Source organism: Lithobates pipiens, unplaced genomic scaffold (assembly GCF_037356315.1).
Source record: "Lithobates pipiens isolate NorthernLeopardFrog02 unplaced genomic scaffold, aLitPip1_a1.2 Scaffold_28, whole genome shotgun sequence".
Taxonomy (NCBI): Eukaryota; Metazoa; Chordata; class Amphibia; order Anura; family Ranidae; genus Lithobates; species Lithobates pipiens.
Window position 1 is genome coordinate 13,937,478 of NW_027507789.1, and position 24,314 is coordinate 13,961,791.

The window sequence follows — 24,314 nt, forward strand, 5'->3', positions numbered from 1 at the left end:
TGGGAAGAATGTTCCTTACATTGGTGATCAGTGAGAAGAATGTTCCTTATATTGATGATCAGTGGGAAGAGTGCCCCATAAATTGGTGGTCTATGGGTAGAATGTTCCTTATCTTGGTGATCAGTGGGTAGAATGTTCCTTACCTTGGTGGTCAGTGGGTAGAATGTCCCTTACATTGGTGATCAGTGGGTAGAATGTTCCTTACCTTGGTGGTCAGTGGGAAGAATGTTCCTTACATTGGTGATCAGTGAGAAGAATGTCCCTTACATTGGTGATCAGTGGGAAGAATGTTCCTTACATTGATGATCAGTGGGAAGAGTGCCCTATAAATTGGTGGTCTATGGGTAGAATGTCCCTTACATTGGTGATCAGTGGGTAGAATGTTCCTTACATTGGTGATCAGTGAGAAGAATGTTCCTTACATTGGTGATCAGTGAGAAGAATGTCCCTTACATTGGTGATCAGTGGGAAGAAAGTCCCTTACATTGGTGATCAGTGGGAAGAATGTTCCTTACATTGGTGATCAGTGGGAAGAATGTTCCTTACATTGGTGATCAGTGGGAAGAATGTTCCTTACATTGGTGATCAGTGGGAAGAGTGCCCCATAAATTGGTGGTCTATAGGTAGAATGTTCCTTACATTGGTGGTCATTGGGAAAAATGATCCTTACATTGGTGATCAGTGAGAAGAATGCTCCTTACATTGGTGATCAGTGGGAAGAATGTTCCTTACATTGGTGATCAGTGAGAAGAATGTTCCTCACATTGGTGATCAGTGAGAAGAATGTCCCTTACATTGGTGATCAGTGGGAAGAATGCCCCTTACATTGGTGATCAGTGAGAAGAATGTTCCTTACATTGGTGATCAGTGGGAAGAATGTTCCTTACATTGGTGATCAGTGGGAAGAATGTTCCTTACATTGGGGATCAGTGGGAAGAATGCCCCTTACATTGGTGATCAGTGGGAAGAATGTTCCTTACATTGGTGATCAGTGGGAAGAATGTTCCTTACATTGGTGATCAGTGGGAAGAATGTTCCTTACATTGGTGATCAGTGAGAAGAATGTTCCTTACATTGGTGATCAGTGGGAAGAATGTTCCTTACATTGGGGGTCAGTGAGAAGAATGTTCCTTACATTGGTGATCAGTGAGAAGAATGTTCCTTACATTGGTGATCAGTGAGAAGAATGTTCCTTACATTGGTGATCAGTGGGAAGAATGTTCCTTAGATTGGTGATCAGTGAGAAGAATGTCCCTTACATTGGTGATCAGTGAGAAGAATGTTCCTTACATTGGTGATCAGTGAGAAGAATGTTCCTTACATTGGTGATCAGTGGGAAGAATGTCCCTTACATTGGTGATCAGTGAGAAGAATGTTCCTTACATTGGTGATCAGTGAGAAGAATGTTCCTTACATTGGTGATCAGTGGGAAGAATGTTCCTTACATTGGTGATCAGTGGGAAGAATGTTCCTTACATTGGTGATTAGTGGGAAGAATGTTCCTTACATTGGTGATCAGTGAGAAGAATGTTCCTTACATTGGTGATCAGTGAGAAGAATGTTCCTTACATTGGTGATCAGTGAGAAGAATGTTCCTTACATTGGTGATTAGTGGGAAGAATGTTCCTTACATTGGTGATCAGTGAGAAGAATGTCCCTTACATTGGTGATCAGTGAGAAGAATGTTCCTTACATTGGTGATCAGTGAGAAGAATGTTCCTTACATTGGTGATCAGTGGGAAGAATGTTCCTTACATTGGTGATCAGTGGGAAGAATGTTCCTTACATTGGTGATTAGTGGGAAGAATGCTCCGTAAATTGGTGATCAGAGGGAGAATGCTCCTTGCATTATTGGTTAGTGGAAAGAATGTACCTCCCTGGGTGAGAATGACTTTTATACACTATTATAGGGTTGTCCTATCATCCTATGACATTAGCGGAGTGGCATTTTATCCTCCGGGTGAACAAGATCTGAGCCCTCCCTCTTCTCGTAGATCATGCAGCTGCTGATGAAAGGGAATAAGCAGAGGACGCAGGAACCTACGGCAGCCAATAAAACCTCATCGCGGTCACACGCCATCCTCCAAGTCACCGTTAGACAGAAAAATCGCATCAAGAACATCACTCAGGAGGTGCGGATGGGAAGGCTGTTCATGATAGACCTGGCCGGATCAGAGAGGGCTTCCCAGGTACTGCAATATTACTATTATTATTATGATAAATATTATTATTATAAATATCATTATTATTATTATGAATGTTATTAAAGTTATTATTATGAATAATACTACCACCGCCCCCCCCCCCCCCCCCCATCAAATCATTCCCTGCATCTATTACCTTTTGTACCACTGCCCCCTCCCTTTAGAATGTAAGCTCTATGAGCCGGGCCCTCCTGTCCCTCCTGTACTGTAATTGGTGCTATATAAATTGTGTATAATAATAATAATAATAATTATTATTATTATTAATTGTATTTATTATTATAAATATTATTATTTATTAATATTATTATTAACGTTATTAATAATATTATGAACGTTGTTGTTATTATTATCATTTTTTCTTTTTTAATCTTCACAAATCTGTTTTTAGTAGTTACCATTTAGTTATCATTTAGTTATCATGTTAAAAAAAGACACAAGTCCATCTAGTTCAACCAAAAAGTAAATAAAAATACAATCCCATTAACACAATCCTTCACCCACAGTTGATCCAGAGGAACGTGAAAAACCCCAGCAGAGCATGCTCCAATTTGCTACAGCAGGGGAAAAAATTCCTTCCTGATCCCCCCAGAGGCAATCGGATTTTCCCCGGATCAACTTTACCTTTAAATGTCAGTACCCAGTTATATTCTGTACATTTAGGAAATAATACAGGCATTTTTTAAAGCAATCTACTGAGCTGGCCAGAACCACCTCTGCAGGGAGTCTATTCCACATTTTCACAGCTCTTACTGTGGAGAAACCTTTCCGTATTTGGAGATGAAATCTTTTTTCCACTAGGCGTAAACAGTGCCCCCTTGTCCTCTGTGATGACCTTAAAGTGAATAACTCAACACCAAGTTCACTATATGGACCACTTATGTATTTATACATGGTGATCATATCCCCCCTATAATCTCCTCTTCTCAAGAGAGAATAAATTCAGTTCCTCTAATCTTTCCTCATAGCTGAGCTCCTCCATGCCTCTTATCAGTTTGGTTGCCCTTCTCTGCACTTTCTCCAGTTCCCTGATATCCTTTTTGAGAACTGGTGCCCAAAACTGGACTGAATATTCCAGATGAGATGATCCAATATTCCAGGGGGGCAAAATGATATCTCTCTCTCTCTGGAGTCCATACCTCTCCTAATACAAGACAGGACTTTGCTCGTTTTGGAAACCGCAACTTGGCATTGCATGTTATTATTGAGCTCATGATCTACCAAAACCCCCAGATCCTTCTCCCTTATGGACCCCCCCCCCCCCCCAGTTGTACTCCCCCTAGTATGTATGATGCATATTCTTTCCCCCAAGTGCATAACTTTACATTTATCAAAATTAAACCTCATTTGCTACATAGTCGCCCAATTAGACAGAGCATTGAGGTCGGCTTGTAAATTGGAGACATCCTGTAAGGAGGTTATTCCACTGCATAGTTTGGTGTCATCTGCAAAGACTAAAAATGGTACTTTTAATCCCAGACCCGATATCATTTATAAAGATATTAAAAAGTAAGGGTCCCAGCACTGAACCTTGGGGTACACCACTGATAACCTTAGACCATTCAGAGTAAGAATCATTAACCACTACTCTCTGTATTCGTTTTTTTAGACAGTTTAATATCCATTTACAAATTGATCTTTCCAAGCCTGTAGACTTTACCTTACACATGAGCCATGTGTTTGGAACTGTATTGAACGCTTTTGCAAAATCCAAGTATACCACGTCCACAGCCACCCCTCTGTCCAAGTATACCACGTCCACAGCCACCCCTCTGTCCAAGTATACCACAACCCACCCACCCCTCTGTCCAAGTATACCACAACCCACCCACCCCTCTGTCCAAGTATACCACAACCCACCCACCCCTCTGTCCAAGTATACCAAGTCCACAGCCACCCCTCTGTCCAAGTATACCACGTCCACAGCCACCCCTCTGTCCAAGTATACCACGTCCACAGCCACCCCTCTGTCCAAGTATACCACGTCCACAGCCACCCCTCTGTCCAAGTATACCAAGTCCACAGCCTCCCCTCTGTACAAGTATACCACGTCCACCACCACCACTCTGTCCAAGTATACCACGTCCACAGCCACCCCTCTGTCCAAGTATACCACAACCCACCCACCCCTCTGTCCAAGTATACCAAGTCCACAGCCTCCCCTCTGTACAAGTATACCACGTCCACCACCACCACTCTGTCCAAGTATACCAAGTCCACAGCCACCCTTCTGTCCAAGTATACCACATCCACAGCCACCCCTTTGTCCAAGTATACCATGTCCACAGCCACCCCTCCGTCCAAATATAGCAAGTCCACAGCCACCACTCTGTCTAAGTATACTCTGTCCACAGCCACCCCTCTGTCCAAGTATACCACGTCCACAGCCACCTCTGTCCAAGTATACCACGTCCACAGCCACCACTCCGTCCAAATATAGCAAGTCCACAGCCACCCCTCTGTCCAAGTATACCACGTCCACAGCCACCCCTCTGTCCAAGTATACCACGTCCACAGCCACCCCTCCGTCCAAATATAGCAAGTCCACAGCCACCACTCTGTCCAAGTATACTCTGTCCACAGCCACCCCTCTGTCCAACTATACCACGTCCACAGCCACCTCTGTCCAAGTATACCACGTCCACATCCACCTCTGTCCAAGTATACCGCGTCCACAGCCACCACTCTGTCCAAATATAGCAAGTCCACAGCCACCCCTCTGTCCAAGAATACTCCGTCCACAGCCACCCCTCTGTCCAAGTATAACACATCCACAGCCACCTCTCTGTCTAAGTATACCACGTCCACAGCCAACCCTTTGTCCAAGTATGCCACGTCCACAGTCACCCCTCTGTCCAAGTATACCACAACCCAGGCACCCCTCTGTCCAAGTATACCAAGTCCACAGCCACCCCTCTGTACAAGTATAACACGTGCACCACCACCCCTCTGTCCAAGTATACCATGTCCACCACCACCACTCTGTCCAAGTATACCAAGTCCACCGCCACCCCTCTGTCCAAGTATACCATGTCCACCGCCACCCCTCTGTCCAAGTTTACCACGTCCACAGCCACCGCTCTGTCCAAGTATACTCTGTCCACAGCCACCCCTCTGTCCAAGTATACCACGTCCACAGCCACCTCTGTCCAAGTATACCACGTCCCCAGCCACCACTCTGTCCAAATATAGCAAGTCCACAGCCACCCCTCTGTCCAAGTATACTCCGTCTACAGCCAACCCTCTGTCCAAGTATACCACGTCCACAGCCACCAGTGTTAATTTCGTCGACTAAATTCGCTTAAACATTTTAGTAGATTAAATGAATACTATTTTAGTAGACTAACATACGACTAAAACTAAAACAACTGAAATGATTAAAATACGACTAAAGGTAAAATGGCCTTTTAGTCAGACTAAAATGAGACTACAACTAAAATTAAATTTAAGTCTAAAACGAAATTGAAATTTGACTTTAAAATGAACACTGGTCTGTAGTGTATGTTCATACCTCAATACCATAAATAATAACATATTCGATTTTCCGCTCCAGCGGTATATAATGAGTTTGGAAATTGTAGAGAAATGTTAACTAATGCATTACAATTTAATTACAGCCATTCGATTTTAGACGACTAAAATTTGTTTTAGTCGATTAAAATGTACTTGAGATTTTAGTCGACTAAAACATAGAACATTTTAGTCGACTAAAATGTCCTGGAGATCTAGTCGACTAAAACTAAAACCATTGCAGAAGACTAAAATGGGGCTAAAACTAAAATGCCATTTTTAGTTCGAGGACTAAAAGTAAATCGAAATTTGCTGCCAAAATTAACACTGACAGCCACCCCTCTGTCCAAGCTTTTACTTGCCTCTGCATGAAAAGAAGTCAGATTTGTTTGACAACTTCTGTCTTTCATGACTCCATTCTGTCTGTTGCTTAAAATATTTTTTTTCCAGCAAGAACTCATCTTTGTGGTCTTTTACTAAACTCTCCAGTATCTTCCCGACTATAGAAGTTAAACTAATGGGTCTATAGTTACTTGGTAAAGATTTTGATCCCTTTTTAAATATGGGCACCACATTGGCTCTACGCCAATCCGGTGGTACCATTCCAGTCATTAAAGGGTCTCTACAAATTAGAAACAATGACAGAGCTCAATTCTTTTAGGATCCACGGGTGGAAGCCATCTGGGCGAGGTGCTTTATTCACCTTTATTCTGTCTAAATATTTCTGGACCATATCCCTTTTGAGCCATGATTTGGCAAGGCGTGAACCAGAAAACGTATACGTTATGTAACATCTCCGACTATAAAAAGGCCGCACTGAATTTTCTCCGTCTTTGTCCCCAACAAGGGCCTTTGAGGCTTATAATGAGGCTGCTATTTTATAGGTAACCTGAAACCCCGCCGAGGACAAAAGGCGCTCTCACTGAGGAGCCATTATCGCTCAGCCTGGCCGTGGAACTTACATTGGGTGATAGCGCCACCTTGTGGGTCTCTGGTGGATCTAGTCCTGTTCCAATTACAGGCAGCCTGTCGAGGATAGAATTGTGGAGGCTCCCAACTGCCTACATGTGTCTCCAGGGCCATCATTCTCATCCTTTCCTTACTGCCTGCAGTATCGTATAGCACATCCTCAAATTTTCCATCCATTGAAATTTGCAGACACTACGGTCGAAAACAAATGTTGATTGACCCCATTAATGATTAGGAAATCAAACGAACGAAATTAGTTTTAAATGAAATGAGATAGAGACATCTGATATACAGGGCATCCGGAAATTATTCGCAGCGCTTCACTTTTTCCACATTTTGTTATTTCCTTATTCCAAAATGGGTTAAATTCAATAATTACCTCAAAATTCTACAAACAATACCCCATGATGACAACGTGAAAGAAGTCTGTATTGAAATTTGCAAATCTATTCAAAATAAAGGAAAAAAAAAACATGTACAGCCTTTGCCATGACCCTCAGAATTGAGCTCAGGTGTATCCATCATCTCATCATCCATCAGATATTTCTACAACTTGTATTGGAGTCCACTTGTGGTAAATTCAGTTGATTGGATGTGATTCGGAAAGGCACACACCTGTCTATATATAAGGTCCCACAGTTAATGTCAGAGCACAAACCAAGCCATGAAGTCCAAGGAATTGTCTGTAGACCTCCGAGACAGGATTGTATGGAGGCACAGATCTGGGGAAGGGTACGGAAACATTTCTGCAGCATTGAAGATCACAATGAGCAGAGTGGCCTCCATCATCCATGAATGGAAGAAGTTTGGAACAGTGGTGGCTGATGAAGTTTTAGGATGGGGGGGGGGGGTGCCAGCAGGGCCGCTGATAGGGGGGGACCACCAGCCCTCCTGTACTGGGCCCTGCCCTATAGGGGGGCCCAGAGGCAGAGGGGGGACTCCCACATTATAGGGACTATACTAATCCTGAGCTAGGGTCCCATGTAGTGTGCTTGGGAGGAAGCAGAAAGCAAATTATTTAAACACTTTTGGGAGTAATCTGCAACCGTATGTCCAGATTATTACATACAGTACATTGCACAAGTCCCAGTCTCTTCTATATCGATACGCCGGCCGGGACTTGTGTAATGTAATTGTCTGGACATATGGCTGCAGATTACTCCCGAAAGTGTTTAAATACTTTGCTTTCTGCTTCCGGCTGTCCAACTTTGTGCCCGGGAGGAAGGAGCAGAGGTTTTAGAGGAGCTCAGCTTCTGGCCGGTCCCCACGCTCCCAGATCCAGAGGATCCAAGCCCCCCCCACCATGGGTGTCCGCAGAACTTTTTCCAAGGGGGGGCATCATTTCAAGGCCACTCATGCTCCGCCCCTTTTCGACAATCTCATGAAAATCTTTCCACTGGTAATACATATGTGTTATATAACAGATAATTCATCTTCACTTTGTATTGGAAGTTACTCTGGCAGCTGTGTTCCAGGCCCATACAGCCTAGAGAATGTACATCTTTTACATTGCAATACATCTGTTGGGATTCCAGGGGGGGGCACTTGACCCCCCTTGCCCCCTGCTGCGGATGCCCATGCCCCCCACCCCAGGAGAAGCACTGCATGAGGACCCCAGATAAAAGAAGCCAGCAGGACCAGGTACTTGTGAAGTCGGGGGATGTTAGGTGGAGGTAGAGATTGGACCCGGGCTCTGAGCATAAAGTTGGCCATACTGCATACTGCTCTCCCACATATCTAAAATATTGTGGGTATTCACCGTGCCCAGAGTGAAAGTATTTTCCCTTCTGTACTTTCTATTCCGTTAATATATAGTATATGTATATTAAACCCTGCATTTCTCCATTGTACACAGTCCACGGGTTAGAGGGAGGAGTGCTCAGGTTCAGGCTTATGTGGGGGGCCCCGCCAGGTAGACTGTACGGGGCCCCATGATTTTTAACAGCGGCCCTGGGTGCCAGACTCTGCCCTTCTTTGGCCTCTCCAACTTCTCATAAGCCCCATCCCTTATAGAATCCACCCACTCCGTCCACTGTATTCTACTTGCTTCCACCCATATAGTATACAGCTGAGCATCACAGGACAGAGTATACAGCTGAGCATCACAGGACAGAGTATACAGCCCCAGCATCACAGGACAGAGTATACAGCCCCAGGATCACAGGACAGAGTATACAGCTCAGCATCACAGGACAGAGTATACAGCTCAGCATCACATGACAGAGTATACAGCCCCAGCATCACGGGACAGAGTATACAGCCCAAGCATCACGGGACAGAGTATACAGCCCCAGCATCACGAGACAGAGTATACAGCCCCAGCATCACGGGACAGAGTATACAGCCCCAGCATCACGGGACAGAGTATACAGCCCCAGCATCACGGGACAGAGTATACAGCCCCAGCATCACGGAACAGAGTAAACAGCCCCAGCATCACGGGACAGAGTATACAGCCCCAGCATCACGGGACAGAGTATACAGCCCCAGCATCACGGGACAGAGTATACAGCCCCAGCATCACGGGACAGAGTATACAGCCCCAGCATCACGGGACAGAGTATACAGCCCCAGCATCACGGGACAGAGTATACAGCCCCAGCATCACGGGACAGAGTATACAGCCCCAGCATCACGGGACAGAGTATACAGCCCCAGCATCACGGGACAGAGTATACAGCCCCAGCCTCACAGATCAGGGTATATAGGTCAGCATTACAGATACGGTCTATAGATCAGCAGCATCATATAAAGGGTCTATAGATCAGCAGCATCACATAAAGAGTATATAGATCAGCAGCATCACATATATGGTATATAGATCAGCAGCATGACACATATATTGATCTCGCAGCACACTGTCAGCACCCCCACACTGGTAGAAGACACAATAACAATATTCCAACCCCCCCGGATCGAGGCACACTGATAGCACCTCCCCACCTCAGGGCTCACAGGACATGCTAACAGCACCACCAGCCAACCCCCCAGCTTGTGGGACACACTGGTAGGTCCGGCACTTACGGGGCTGTGGTGTCCTCTCCTCCTGCTGTGTCTCCTTCAGTGGGCAGCAGGCAGCAGTGGCAGTGGAGTCCTCTCCTCATGCTTCCTCCTCTCCGTGTCTCCTCTTTCACCAAAGCGCCAAGGCAACTAATGGGATAGCCTGGCGCTTTGGCCATTCGGGAAGCAGGTCTCGCTGTCCTGCCTCCCAATTGGCGGGAGGCACTGTGGTGTGAAAATGGTGAAAATTCATTCGCTATGGTCACACAATTGGGTAGGATCAGGGCGCACGCTCTGCACCCCGAGCCCACCCTTTATTGAAGCCTATTAGAGCCTCTAATAGCTCTAATACGGCTCTAATCAGGTGATTAAAAAAAACACCCCCTCCAACCCCGCTATAGGAATCCATGCATCCGGCGTCCTGTAAGGGGCCGGGCGCATGGATAGGGAGGGGGGACGGCACCCATGCGGCCACAATGCACGGGCCGCCACTGGTGCGGAACCACCAGGACTCTTCCACTCTGCCAAACGGAGCGATCAATGTAGAAGGGCCTTAGGGAGGTGACCAAGAACCTGATGGTCACTCTCTAACAGAGCTCCGGTGTTCCTCTGTGGAGAGAGGAGAACCTTCCAGAAGGACAACCATCTCTGCAGCACTCCACCAATCAGGCCTGTATGGTAGAGTGGCCAGATGGAAGCCACTCCTTAGTAAAAGGCACATGACAGCCCTCCTGGAGTTTGTCAAAAGGCACCTGAAGGACGCTCAGACCAAGAGAAACATAATTCTCTGGTCTGATGAAACAAACATTGAACTCTTTGGCCTGAATGGCAAGCGTCATGTCTGAATGACACCAGGCACCGCTTATCACCTGGCCAATGCCATCCCTACAGTGAAGCATGGCGGTGGCAGCATCATGCTGTGGGGATGTTTTTCTGTGGCAGGAACTGGGAGACTAATCAGGATTGAGGGAAAGATGAATACAGCAATGTACAGAGACATCCTTGATGAAAACCTGCTCCAGAGCGCTCTGGACCTCAGACTGGAATGAAGGTTCTTCTTCCAACAGGACAATGACCCTAAGCACACAGCCAAGATAACAAAGGAGTGGCTACGGGACAACTCTGTGAATGTCCTTGAGTGGTCCGGCCAGAGCCCAGACTTGAACCTGATTGAACATCTCTGGAGAGATCTGAAAATGGCTGTGCATCGATGCTCCCCATCCAAACTGATGGAGCTTGAGAGGTCCTGCAAAGAAGAATGGGGGAAACTGCCCAAAATTAGGTGTGCCAAGCTTGTAGCATCATACTCATCATACATCATACTCATAATACATCATACCCATCATACATCATACCCATCATACTCATCATACATCATACTCATCATACATCATACTCATCATACGTCATACTCATCATACATCATACTCATCATACGTCATACTCATCATACGTCATACTCATCATACGTCATACTCATCATACTCATTATACGTCATACTCATCATACATCATACTCATCTTACGTCATACTCATCATACGTCATACTCATCATACGTCATACTCATCATACGTCATACTCATCGTACGTCATACTCATCATACATCATACTCAACATACATCATACTCAACAAGACTTGAGGCTGCAATTGGTGCCAAAGGAGCTTCAACAAAGTATTGAGCAAAGGCTGTGATACTTATGTACATGAGATTGTTTTCCTTTTTTATTTTTAATAAATTTGCAGAGATTTCAATCAATCATTATGGGGGTATTGTTTGTAGAATTTTGAGGAAAATAATGAATGTAATCCATTTTGGAATGAGGCTGTAACATAAAATGTGGAAAAAGTAAAGGTGGCGCCAGTGGATGGCGTTCCTGGTTTTGCTCTTTGATTTAACTTTTTCGGTAGAGATGCACTTTAAGGAGTCTACTTATAAAAAAGTTGGTGTGCCAAAGTTGAGCCATTGCGAGTAATCCCCGTAACGTGTATAATATGTTTATTTCTTTAATGATTGTCAGCTCCATCTAGTGGCCACAATGCACAATTCTCCCGCAATTCCATAAATTGGTCAAATTTCACATTATAGCCACTAGATGGAGATGAAGATAAGAGGAAATAGACTTTCCAGACATGCTGGGATTATTTGCATGGGCCGTGTTCATGCTGAGATATTCGCACACCGATAGACCTCCAACTGTCATTTGCTTGGAACGCAGACTCAGAACCGAGGACAGAGGATGAAGGAAGGGGCTCACATCAACCGCTCTCTGCTGGCTCTCGGAAACTGCATCAACGCTCTGAGCGAAAGAGGAGGGAACAAATACGTCAACTACCGAGACAGCAAGCTGACCAGACTTCTGAAGGTGCGGATTATTGTTCTGTCACATTGATATTATTGATATTTTGGATATTTTAGGCTCCTCGGTCCAGTAAAAGGACTTATAATTATCCGCACAAGAGTTTCATAGATTTGTGGAAAATATATATATTTTTCATACAGATATCAATATCATTATGTTGTCCTTGCTCTTCTTTATGAGATCCTTAACCACTTCAGCCCCGGAAGATTTGGCTGCTGAATGACCGGGCCGTTTTTTTTGGCGATCCGGCACTGTGTCGCTTTAACTGGCAATTGCGCGGTCGTGCGATGCTGCACCCAAACAAAATTGAGATCCCTTTTCCCCCACAAATAGAGCTTTATTTTGGTGGTATTTGATCACCCCTGTGGTTTTAATTTTTTGTGCTATAAACAAAAAAACAGTGACAATTTTGAAAACAAAAACCACAATATTTTGTACTTTTTGCTATAATAAATATACCCGTTTTTTTTTTTTTTTACGTTTTTTCTCAGTTTAGGCTACATATTTTTGGTAAAAAAAAAATCACAATAAGCATATATTGATTGGTTTGCGTAAAAGTTATAGTGTCTACAAAATAGGGGATAGATTTATAGCATTTTTATTATTATTATTATTTATTTTTTTTACTAATAATGGTGGCGATCTGCGATTTTTATCGGGACTGCGACATTTTGGCGCACACGTTGGACACTTTTGACACATTTTTGGGACCAGTGGCATTTATACAGCGATCAGTGCTATAAAAATGCACTGATTTACTGTAAAAATGTTACTGTCAGGGAAGGGGTTAACACTAGGGGGGGGCGATTAAGGAGTTAACTGTGTTCCCTGTGTGTTTCTAACTGTAGGGGGAGGGGACTGACCTAGAGGAAGCAATGGATCGTGGTTCCTAGCTAATAGGAACTCATTATCTGTCGCGCCTCACAGAACAGGGATTTGTGTGTTTACACACACTCGTCCCTGTTCTGCCTCTCGTGCCCGCGATCGCTCGTGGTCAGCGGTCATCGCGACCGTCGGCCATGAGCATCGGCACCCCCCTGCTGTGCAGCGCGCACGTGCCTGTTAACTAAATCCCACGAGCCAACATATAGCTACGGCGGCTCACGGGATCCTGCCGACCTGCCACAGTAAAATGACGGCGGGCTGGTTGGCTAGCGGTTAAAGGAGAAGTCCAGCCTGAACTGGCTGGGCTTCTCCTATGGGTCACAGGAGTACAATTCGTTTTGCACTCCTGTGACCCGTTTTCAGCGGAGAACGGTCTGAAGTCCGCCTTTTGCTGACGTCACTGCAATCAGTCCAGGCACCGCGTCACCCCGACTCTGGAAGTCTGGATCCGCCAGGTGCCTGGACTTCTGCTCCCCACCCCTCCACAGATCAGTGCTCCAATGAGCGTGGAGGAGAGCTGCTGATTGACAGGGAAGAGGCGGCGGTCCGATGCTGCATCCACCTAGGTAAGTATGATTATGGGATAAAAAAAATAAAATAAATCCCATACTTCTCTTTTAAAGAGTAACTCCACACCTCTGGGTGAGCTCTGTACATTGCGGGGATTGTAACAAACATTGTAGCAGATTTCTACCTTTTTGTTGCTGTGAAGAAAGACATTTCTGGGGGGTGGTCCTTACACCAGTCGTGTAAAGAACGCCTTTATATTTCATTGAATTTTTTGAACATTTTTTATTTATTTTTTTAAATGACAGCAGCTGTAGATTGAAAAGTAAAGGTAATTTTTTATTCAATTACAATATGATTTGTGTACAGGGCCGCTGATAAGGCAGTACAGCCGGCCCTCCTGTAGTGGGCCGTGCTCTATGAGTTCAAATGGGGCACCCGCTGAGCAGGAGGGCCGGCTTTACTGTCTTCTTGCATCCAATTCTGCCTCCCCCTGCAGCTCTACCAGCTTCTCCTTGCCCTCATCCCTCTGGCTGCACTGCAGGGGGATTGGTTCAAGCACATGTGCCGCTTCCATCTGCTGTCAGGTCCGCTCCCCCCGTGTGCCCCTTTTCTGCGCAGTGCTGCGGGCCTCCCTCCTCTCCTCTCCCACTGGCAGTAGCTGCAGGCACAAAGAAGAGATGTTTCAGGATGGAGAGCGGGGGAAAGGGCAGATAAATATGTCATTTTCTAGCCTCTTCCTTTCCTGAATGAACACCGTGAACGATCAGTTCCAATCACTCCTGTGTCCATTCATTGGTGAAGCATAGTACTTACTATGCTTCAGTTTGTGAATGAGCAGGAAGCCTCAGAGCGCTTTCTATTCATTCAAATGTGCAGCTGAGCTTGCAGAGAAAGGGACCGATAAAGCAATGGCCTAAGTCACTTTAGGCCCGGGTGGGGGGGGGGGCCTGTCAAGTAGTCTTTATGGGGCCCCAGTGATTTATAAGAGCAGCCCTGCTTGTGTAGCAATTGTATATGATATATTTATTTTTTTGGATAAAAGTGGAGTTGTTCTTTAAGCCTATGACATGTCTGAATGACATGTGTGGTGTCCTATTCCTTCATCAGGATTCTTTGGGTGGGAACAGCCGAACCGTTATGATTGCGCACATCAGTCCCGCTAACACTGCCTTTGAGGAGTCCAGAAACACCCTCGCCTACGCCGACCGTGCCAAAAACATAAAGACCCGGGTGAGTGCTCACTGAACGCCTATGCTGTCCTTTCAATGGGGTCCAGATCCACAGTATGAAGCATGGTCAGGGGTTTGGGTGGGGGTGAAAGTCTACACTTGAACATTAAAAGATTAAAAGTATGTAAAGACATAACATTTTGTGTTGAGTTTTTGGTCGAGTGGAATTGTCAGGACTTTTTATCAGGTTTTTATTGCCGTTTTGTGTCGCCGTCCACCAGGTCAAGCGGAACCTCTTGAACGTGTCCTACCACATCGCCCAGTACACCAGCATCATCTCCGAGCTAAGGAACGAGATCCAGAGACTCAAGGAGAAGATTGATGAGCAAAGCGTCAAACAGATCCGGGGCGAGAGGGGCGACATCCGCAACATCCAGGGTAATCCAACACCTGTCCTTCCACCTGTCCTGCCCCGGGGCAGGATGGGATTTCTGGTTTGTAGGTCCTGGGGGGACATTCTAAAACATATCTAAACCTAAAAATAAAGAAATGTAATGTATTGCAGAGTACCTGTCCTTGGATGTGGCAGCTGCATTCGCTTTCGAGACATCCTGAGACATCCCAAGTGTGCCTGTCAGGTACAATAAAGCTATGCTTGGCTGTTGCAAGTCCTAGATAGGGCTTCTTGTTTGCCCGTCTAGAACAATAAAGTTACACTTGGGTGTAACAAGTTCCAGAAGGGGCTTCATGTTTGCCTGACCGGAACAATAAAGCTACACTTGGCTGTCGCAAGTCTAGACAGGGCTTCTTGTTTGCCTGTCTAGAACAATAAAGTTACACCGGGGTGTTGCAAGTCCCAGATGGGGCTTCCTGTTTGCCTGTCCAGAACAATAAAGTTGCACTTGAGTGTAACAAGTTCCAGAAGGGGCTTCTTGTTTGCCTGACCGGAACGATAAAGCTACACTTGGCTGTCGCAAGTCCTAGACAGGGCTTCATGTTTGCCTCTCTGGAACAATAAAGTTACACCGGGGTGTTGCAAGTCCCAGACGGGGCTTCCTGTGTGCCTGTCCAGAAAAATAAAGTTACACTTGGGTGTAACAATTTCCAGAAGGGGCTTCATGTTTGCCTGATCGGAACGATAAAGCTACACTTGGCTGTCGCAGATCCTAGACAGGGTTTCATGTTTGTCTCTCTGGAACAATAAAGTTACACCGGGGTGTTGCAAGTCCCAGACGGGGCTTCCTGTTTGCCTGTCCAGAACAATAAAGTTACACTTGGGTGTAACAAGTTCAAGAAGGGGCTTCATGTTTGCCTGACCGGAACAATAAAGCTACACTTGGCTGTCGCAAGTCCTAGACAGGGCTTTATGTTTGCCTCTCTGGAACAATAAAGCTACACTTGGGTACATCAAGTCCCAGATGGGAGCTTTGTGTTTCCATGTCCGGAGCATATCCCTTCCTGTTGCAGAAAAACAGGAAGTGAGTAGAAATCTCTCCAAAACGAAGATAAATCCATTCTTGGACAATTGTTTCTGGAACATGTGTTCCCAAAAGAAAACTTCTTCTTGTGGGCCTAAATTCCTCATCTCCATATGTTTTCCAGGTCAGGGAAGTGTTGGAGCGGATTCATCAATATTCCTGCCAGGCACCTAGCAGGAGGAGATATCAACAATAGCATGACAGTTTTTTTTCTAAAGCCTTGGTGAATGATAATAGCTGATCAAACCTTTTGATCCTGACTCTACTAACGCTTTGCTTTGCCCTCTAGCCGAGGTCCAGCTCCACACTTTGCCCTACGACCGCCGAGAGATAGACCAACTTCGAGAACAGCTGATAAAGGCCTTCAGAGAGCAGATGGACATCCGGAGGCAGCTGATGGAACTGGAGAGCAACCACATGGAAATACAAATGGAGACGTCTCGGCATTTCCTAATCGTCGCAGAGTAAGTTTTCAAAGTTACACGTCAACTCAAGAGAACTTTCATGTTTCATAGAAGGAAGCCAAGTTATGGCAAATCGGCACTTGATAAGGGCACGCATGGTGAGCTGCATGAGCTGACTTGCTTCTAGATATCATCCCTATTGAAGCCCGGCAATTCATAGTAAGGGCCTTTTAATGTGACAACAGTTGTTGGCCTTACTGTAGGAGAATTTTTTTGCCAATCTAAAGACACCTGCAGACAGTTGATGGTGGTTTGACACACAAGTTCAATCTTGACCACCTGTAGATCTTATATTTGAAAGATATTTAGATGAACACATGTCCAAATCCCTTAAACATTCTTGGAAAACGCTTGGCAGGTCTCCCCAATGCAGTCTTAGCTCAATCTCTCCATTCCCAATCCATCTTTAACTGGCCAAATGGGGTGAAACTGATCCTGCTTTGGAGGACATCCTAATTCGAAGATGGTGCCAACCATTATCCTGCTCCTGCTCTTTGCCTTGTACTTTTACACTCAACCCTGCTGCCTTGTTCCTGATCCCAGTTGTGGTTGCCCCTTATATGTCCCCTGCACCACCAGTTTACCCTGCATTCCTGTGTTCCCCATTTGTAGGTACACTTAAAAGGAAAATGCCCAGTCCGCCCAGGTATAGTAGAGTATGTGACTGCTCTCTTCTTCTCAGGAGGTAGTGCCCAGTTCCTGAGCTGCCAATGGCTGCCTAACTTCTTTGTTGAAGAAGTAATATAATAGTAAGGGTCTTCAATGTGACAACATTTGTGGGTCTGACCAAAGCAGAATTTCTGCAGATCTAAAGACACCTGCAGAGAGTTGATGGTGGTTGGACACACAGGTACATCTTGGCCACCTGTAGATCGTCCATTATATGACCTGATCCCTTCCTCCCAGGAAGTAGTGTCCATTGCCTGAGCTGCCAATGGCTGCCCTACTACCTTGTTGAAGACTGGCACTTCATAGTAGTTGTGGGCATTATTTTAGTAGACTTTCTGAAGGTCTAAAAACACAATTATATGACCTGATTTCTATCTCTCGGTAGGTAGTGCCCAATGCCTGAGCTGCCAATGGCTGCCCTTCTACCTTGTTGAAGACTGGCACTTCATAGTAGTTGTGGGCATTATTTTAGTAGACTTTCTGAAGATCTAAAAACACAATTATATGACCTGATTTCTATCTCTCGGTAGGTAGTGCCCAATGCCTGAGCTGCCAATGGCTGCCCTTCTACCTTGTTGAAGACTGGCACTTCATAGTAGTTGTGGGCATTATTTTAGTAGACTTTCTGAAGATCTTTCTGAAGGTCTAAAAACACAATTATATGACCTGATTTCTTTCTCTCGGTAGGTAGTGCCCAAATCATGAGCTGCCAATGGCTGCCCATCTACCCTGTTGAAGACTGGCACTTCATAGTAGTTGTGGGCATTATTTTAGTAGACTTTCTGAAGATCTTTCTGAAGATCTAAAAACGCAATTATATGACCTGATTTCTTTCTCTCGGTAGGTAGTGCCCAATGCCTGAGCTACCAATTGCTGGTCATTTTCCCAAACTGAAGATTGTCAGTTCATAGTAGGGGGTCTGCAATGTGACGGCAGTTGTGGGTGTTACTGTAGTAAACCTTTTGAAGATCTAAAAACACCTGCAGACAGTTTATGGTGGTTGGACACACAGGCACAATCTTGGGCACCTGTAAATCTTCCTGTAGGTAGAGCGGCTCCTTTCCTCTCAGGAAGTAGTGCCCAATGCCTGAGCTGCCAATAGCTGCCCATCTTGTCTTTTGAAGCCTAGCAGTTCAAAGTAGGTGTCTTCTATATGACACCTGTTGTGGGCCAGACCATAGCAGAATATCTGCAGATCTAAAGACACCTGCAGACAAGTTTATGGTGGTTGCTGGAAAGGAAGGGTGAGAGGGTGGCATATCATTCTTCTCACATTTTTCTTTTTATGTGGACAGCCCCTTCCTGGGCTCTTACCCAGCTTGGTTCCCGGCAGGGGTCAAGTCCTGGGGAAAAAAGTGTGGGAACTCCCATCCAAGATCCACTCCCCCACCAAAAAAATGTGGCCTGATGTGCCCCATAGCACATCAGGGCACGGGGCACATGGCACATTGGAGCACATTATGGCACATAGCACATCAGGGCACAGGGCACGGGGCACATAAGGGCATGGGGCACATCAGGGCACATAGCACATCAGGGCATGGGGCACATCAGGGCTCGGGGCACATCAAGGCACATTATGGCACATCATGGGGCACATTCGGGCACATAGCACATCAGGGCACATTATGGGGCACATAGCCCATCAGGGCATGGGGCACATTAGGGCACATGGCACATCAGGGCAGGGGGCACATTATGGCACATCAGGGCACATTATGGGGCACATAGCACATCAGGGCATGGGGCACATCAGGGCACATTATGGGGCACATAGCACATAAGAGCACAGGACACATAAGGGCGTGGGGCACATCAGGGCACATAGCACATCAAGGCACATGGCACATCAGAGCACGGGGCACATTGGGGCACATTATGGGCACATAGCACATCAGGGCATATTATGGGGCACATAGTACATCAGGGCACCACGGGGCACATAGCACATCAGGGCATGGGGCACATTATGGGGCACATAGCACATCAGGGCACATTATGGGGCACATAGCACATCAGGGCATGAGGCACATAGCACATCAGGGCATGGGGAACATAGCACATCAGGGCATGGGGCACTTCAGGGCACATTATGGGGCACATAGCACATCAGGGCATATTATGGGGCACATAGCACATCAGGGCACGGGGCACATAGCACATCAGGGCATGGGGCACATGGCACATCAGGGCACGGGGCACATGGCACATCGGGGTACAATATGGCACATTATGGGGCACATCAGGGCACATTACGGGGCACATCAGGACATGGGGCACATAGCACATCAGGGCATGGGGAACATAGCACATCAGGGCATGGGGCACTTCAGGGCACATTATGGGGCACATAGCACATCAGGGCACGGGGCATATAGCACATCAGGGCATGGGGCACATTATGGCACATGGCACATCAGGGCACGGGGCACATGGCACATCGGGGTACAATATGGCACATTATGGGGCACATCAGGGCACATTACGGGGCACATAGCACATCAGGGCACATAGCACATAAGGGCACGGGGCACATCAGGGCACATGGCACATCAGGACACAGGGCACATGGCACATCATGGCACAGGGCACATAGCACATCTGGGCATGGGGCACATGGCACATTATGGGGCACATAGCACATCAGGGCATGGGGCACATTAGGGCATGGGGCACATAGCACTCAGGGCATGGGGCACATCAGGGGGCACATTACAGGGCACATGAGGGGATCTTACTTGCCAGTATGCAGAGTAGCGCAGGAAGCGCCTGTCTGTAGTAAGTTCTCTCTCTCATATCACGCAGCGCCTGTCTGTAATAATAGGTTCTCTCTCTTGTCACTCAGCACTGTTCGCTCCCCGGCGGCCCCCCCTCTCTTCTCGTCTATCTCAGATGGTGTCACAAGCCAATGGGGATAGACGAGAAGAGAGGAGGGGCCGCTGGAGAGCGAACAGTGCTGAGTGACAAGAGAGAGAACCTATTACAGACAGGCGCTTCCTGCGCTACTCTGCATACATCTTATTCGGCACGGGCAGCTCTAGTCCTGCAAAGGGAACGGCGTTCCTGCTGTGAAAAAAAGTGCAGGGACGCCGTTCCCGCGCGTTCCCGCAGGACTCGAGTCCTGAGTTCCCGGGTATGATGGTGTATTTGAAGGAGAAGGGATCTCACCGCTCCAGGAGCACACATGCAGGCTGTAAACTGTCTCTTCGGCTGGGAAGCCACAGGTGCTGGCTATTACTACTAGCAACAGACGAAAAACAAGCTCTGGACTGCAGCACTCTTCAGAAAACCACTCTCTTTTATTGGAAAATCACATCACAGCTCAACAAACACAGCGAAGAAGGAAAAATTGCTGATGTTTCGCACTAGCTGTAGTGCAGCTAGTGTGAAACGTCAGCAATTTTTCCTTGTTCGCTGTGTTTGTTGAGCTGTGATGTGATTTTCCAATAAAAGAAAGTGGTCTTCTGAAGAGTGCTGCAGTCCAGAGCTTGTTTTTCGTCTATGATGGTGTACTTCTAACTTCATAACCCACAATCCCTCACAAATACTCTATGACAGCTAATTCCAGTTTTTTTGCTCTGTGACTTTCAAAGTTGGGAGCAAGAAAAGACCCGGCGAGTCCGCAAATGGAGGGAAGAGCTGCGGAGGGAATCCTATGGAAAGGACGACAGCGAGAAGGACTCTGACACGGGCGACGACCAGTCTGACATCATGGAGCCGCAGGAGGTCACCACAGCCAGGGAGAACATCCAGGCGCTGGTGGGAGACCAAGGAAGACTCCACAGGCAGAAGGTATGATGGCAGATTTGTATCGCCTTATTATTCCTAAATAGATATTAGACACGTGCAACTGATTGCGTTACAAATTTGAAATTTAGACAAAATTTTCGTTTATTTAGCGATTCGAATATATCCAAATTTCCAAATCAAAATAGTAACTAATTTCAATGAATTTGAAATAAATGATAATGAAACAAATGATTCGATATCGAAAATGCATTTGGAATCGAAATGGAAACATATTGCAATAAATACAGTAAGGTATAAAAGTGAAATAAGATGATGATTCCCACCTAGTCTGCTTTATAGAATAGAATAAAATAGAATAGAAAATAAAACAATAGAATTGGAAAAAAAAAACTGAATAGAATATAAAAGAATAAAATAAAAAAATAGAATAATATAAAACAGAAAATAAAAGAATAGAGTACTCTTTTTGAATTCAAACTTTATTCTATTTGAATTTCAAAAGACAGTTTTATTCTTATTCTTTCTATTTTATTCTATTCTATTGTTTTTTACTATTCTGTTTTAATTTTCTATTCCATTTTATTCTATTCTTTTATTTTCTATTCTATTTTGTTCTGTTTTACTCTATTATTTTCTATTCTTTTCTTGTCTTCGAATTCGATTTCAAATTCTTTTTCAAATTTTGATTTTAATTCGATTTGAATTATATAAAATAGAATAGAAAATAATATAATAAAACAATAAATAAATGAATTCGATTTCTAATTCTTTTTCAAATTTTGATTTTAATTCGATTTGAATTATATAAAATAGAATAGAAAATAAAACAATATAATTGGAAAAAAAACTGAATAGAATATAAAAGAATAAAATAAAACAATAGAATAATATAGAAAGGAAAATAAAAGAATAGAGTACTCTTTTTGAATTCAAACTTTATTCTATTTGAATTTCAGAAGACAGTTTTATTCTTATTCTTTCTATTTTATTCTATTCTATTGTCTTTTACTATTCTGTTTTCATTTTTTATTCCATTTTATTCTATTCTTTTATTTTCTATTCTATTCTGTTCTGTTTTACTCTATTATTTTCTATTCTTTTCTTGGCTTTGAATTCGATTTCAAATTCTTTTTCAAATTTTGATTTTAATTCGATTTGAATTATATAAAATAGAATAGAAAATAATATAATAAACTGAATAGAATATAAAAGAATAAAATAAAACAATAGAATAATATAAAACAGAAAATAAAAGAATAGAGTACTCTTTTTGAATTCAAACTTTATTCTATTTGAATTTCAGAAGACAGTTTTATTCTTATTCTTTCTATTTTATTCTATTCTATTGTTTTTTTACTATTCTGTTTTCATTTTCTATTCTATTCCATTTTATTCTATTCTTTTATTTTCTATTCTGTTCTGTTTTACTTTATTATTTTCTATTCTTTTCTTGTCTTCGAATTCGATTTCAAATTCTTTTTCAAATTTTGATTTTAATTTCGATTTGAATTATATAAAATAGAATAGAAAATAATATAATAAAACAATAAAGTAATAAAGAACAGAAAATAAAAGAATAGAATGGAAGAATTGAAACAAAGTTATTGAATTTCGGAAGACGTTCATACTCTATTTTATTTTATTGCTTTTTACTTTTCTATTTTTTTATTTACAATTCTGCTCAATTTTACGCTATTCTTTTCTTTTCTATTCTTGTTTTTTATTCTATACTTGTTTTCGAAATTGATTTCAAATTTGTTTTCACATTTAATTTGTGTTATTAATTTGTTATTAATTTATTTCGACCAAATTTTTTCTTTTGTTATTTTGGATTTACTATTGAAATTCGGATACATGCCAATTTCCGAATAACAAAAAATTACCGGTAGTCTGAATTTCGATTCAGAAGGAAACGAACCCGCACATGTCTATTTATTTACTTCTACCCAAATCTAACCAAAACCTAAAAAAAAATAAAAAAAAATAAAACGTTTGCCTGGAGGAAACCTGTACTGCGAAAATAAGAATGCTGCCATTCTGAAAAATGCTAATCACCTGGCTGTGATGCTTATCAAATGGGTTCAGTACTTGGAGTCACTGACCAGGAATGAGTACAGGATTGGCTTATCATGTGACTGCCGTGATTGTCTGTTACAGTTGCTGCATGATTGGGAGCCAGCGGGACTGACAGTCTTTGACAGCTGAGCGTGCTCTCGGCATAGAAGTTTTTGCCACCCATGGTGGCCATGCTGTACATCTTGGAGCACCTGCTGGTGGAAGTTGGTGTCCAGAAAGCACATCCTCGGCTTGTTTCAACACCTGTAACAGCAAAGACGCTGCACCCCTAAACAGCTGAAGCCCACGCCCACTAACGTGTTTCGCCCCTGTGGGCTTAGTCATAGCAGTCCTAGATCTCTATGACTAAGCCCACAGGGGGCGAAACACGTCGCCTGGGTGGAGCCAGCCTGAAGCCGCTTTTCATTCATTTATAGTTTCAGCTGTTTTTTCGCTTTTACATGCTTTGCCACCCATATGTGCTGCATGTGGGCGCTAAGGCCAACCCACTTTGCCGCTGCACATACGCATTACATGGGCGGCAAGAGGTTAAATTAGGAATGCCAGGAGGAGGACCCGTTTGAGTCTGTGAATCAAATGCAGGGAAAGCAGAAGCAGCCAGGCAAAGAGTATTGCTAGAAGGCGGTCCGTAATAGCAGTCCCCGCTTTTGTCTCATTACAGGCCTCCTTTAAACCATTGTGGCTGGAGTTCTACTTTAAATTTACCCAACAAGGTCCCTGCCCCCTTGTAGCGCCCCCTCCTTTTTTCCAGTGCCCGTCTCCGTAGGGGCTCATTCGCATAGCTCTGCCAGCAAGATTTTTTCCCCCCCGTGGAAGGTTTGCAGTCTCATTAACACCCTCATCCTCTTCCCACACAGCTGGAGCTGGAGAGAAGATTTCGGGAGATCCGCCAGCGAGCGCGGCGGCTGGAGGAGATTTTACCGAAGAGGATCAGCTCGGAGGAGCAGAGGGAAGTCCTGAGCCTGCTGTGTAAGGTGCACGAGCTGGAGATCGAGAACACCGAGATGCAGTCGCACGCCCTCCTGAAGGACAACATGATCCGCCAGAAGAACTACATGGTGCAGAGGTTCGAGCAGCATCGCTGCATCTGCGACGAGATCATCCGGCAGCAGAGGAGGATCATCACAGGTAAATGCAATGCAGGGATCTGATGACATACTTTAACTCAAAACCATAATTGGATTTCATTGGGGGGGGGGGGGCATATTTGTCTATCTGTCCATCCAGTCCTGAGATTTTTACGCAGCTCTGCCACACAGCACCTTT

At 44.6% G+C, this 24,314-nt stretch overlaps 1 protein-coding gene across 1 annotated transcript in view; it reads left to right on the forward strand.

The window, feature by feature from the left end:
- KIF19 (kinesin family member 19) overlaps positions 1–24,314 on the forward strand; it is a 96,808-nt gene that overhangs the window by 56,105 nt on the left and 16,389 nt on the right. The window contains exons 7-13 of the mRNA XM_077458693.1: positions 1,995–2,189; positions 11,904–12,050; positions 14,550–14,672; positions 14,893–15,049; positions 16,379–16,553; positions 20,816–21,014; positions 23,906–24,176. Coding sequence (XP_077314819.1) covers positions 1,995–2,189; positions 11,904–12,050; positions 14,550–14,672; positions 14,893–15,049; positions 16,379–16,553; positions 20,816–21,014; positions 23,906–24,176 — 1,267 coding nt within the window. The remainder of the gene's footprint in view (positions 1–1,994; positions 2,190–11,903; positions 12,051–14,549; positions 14,673–14,892; positions 15,050–16,378; positions 16,554–20,815; positions 21,015–23,905; positions 24,177–24,314) is intronic.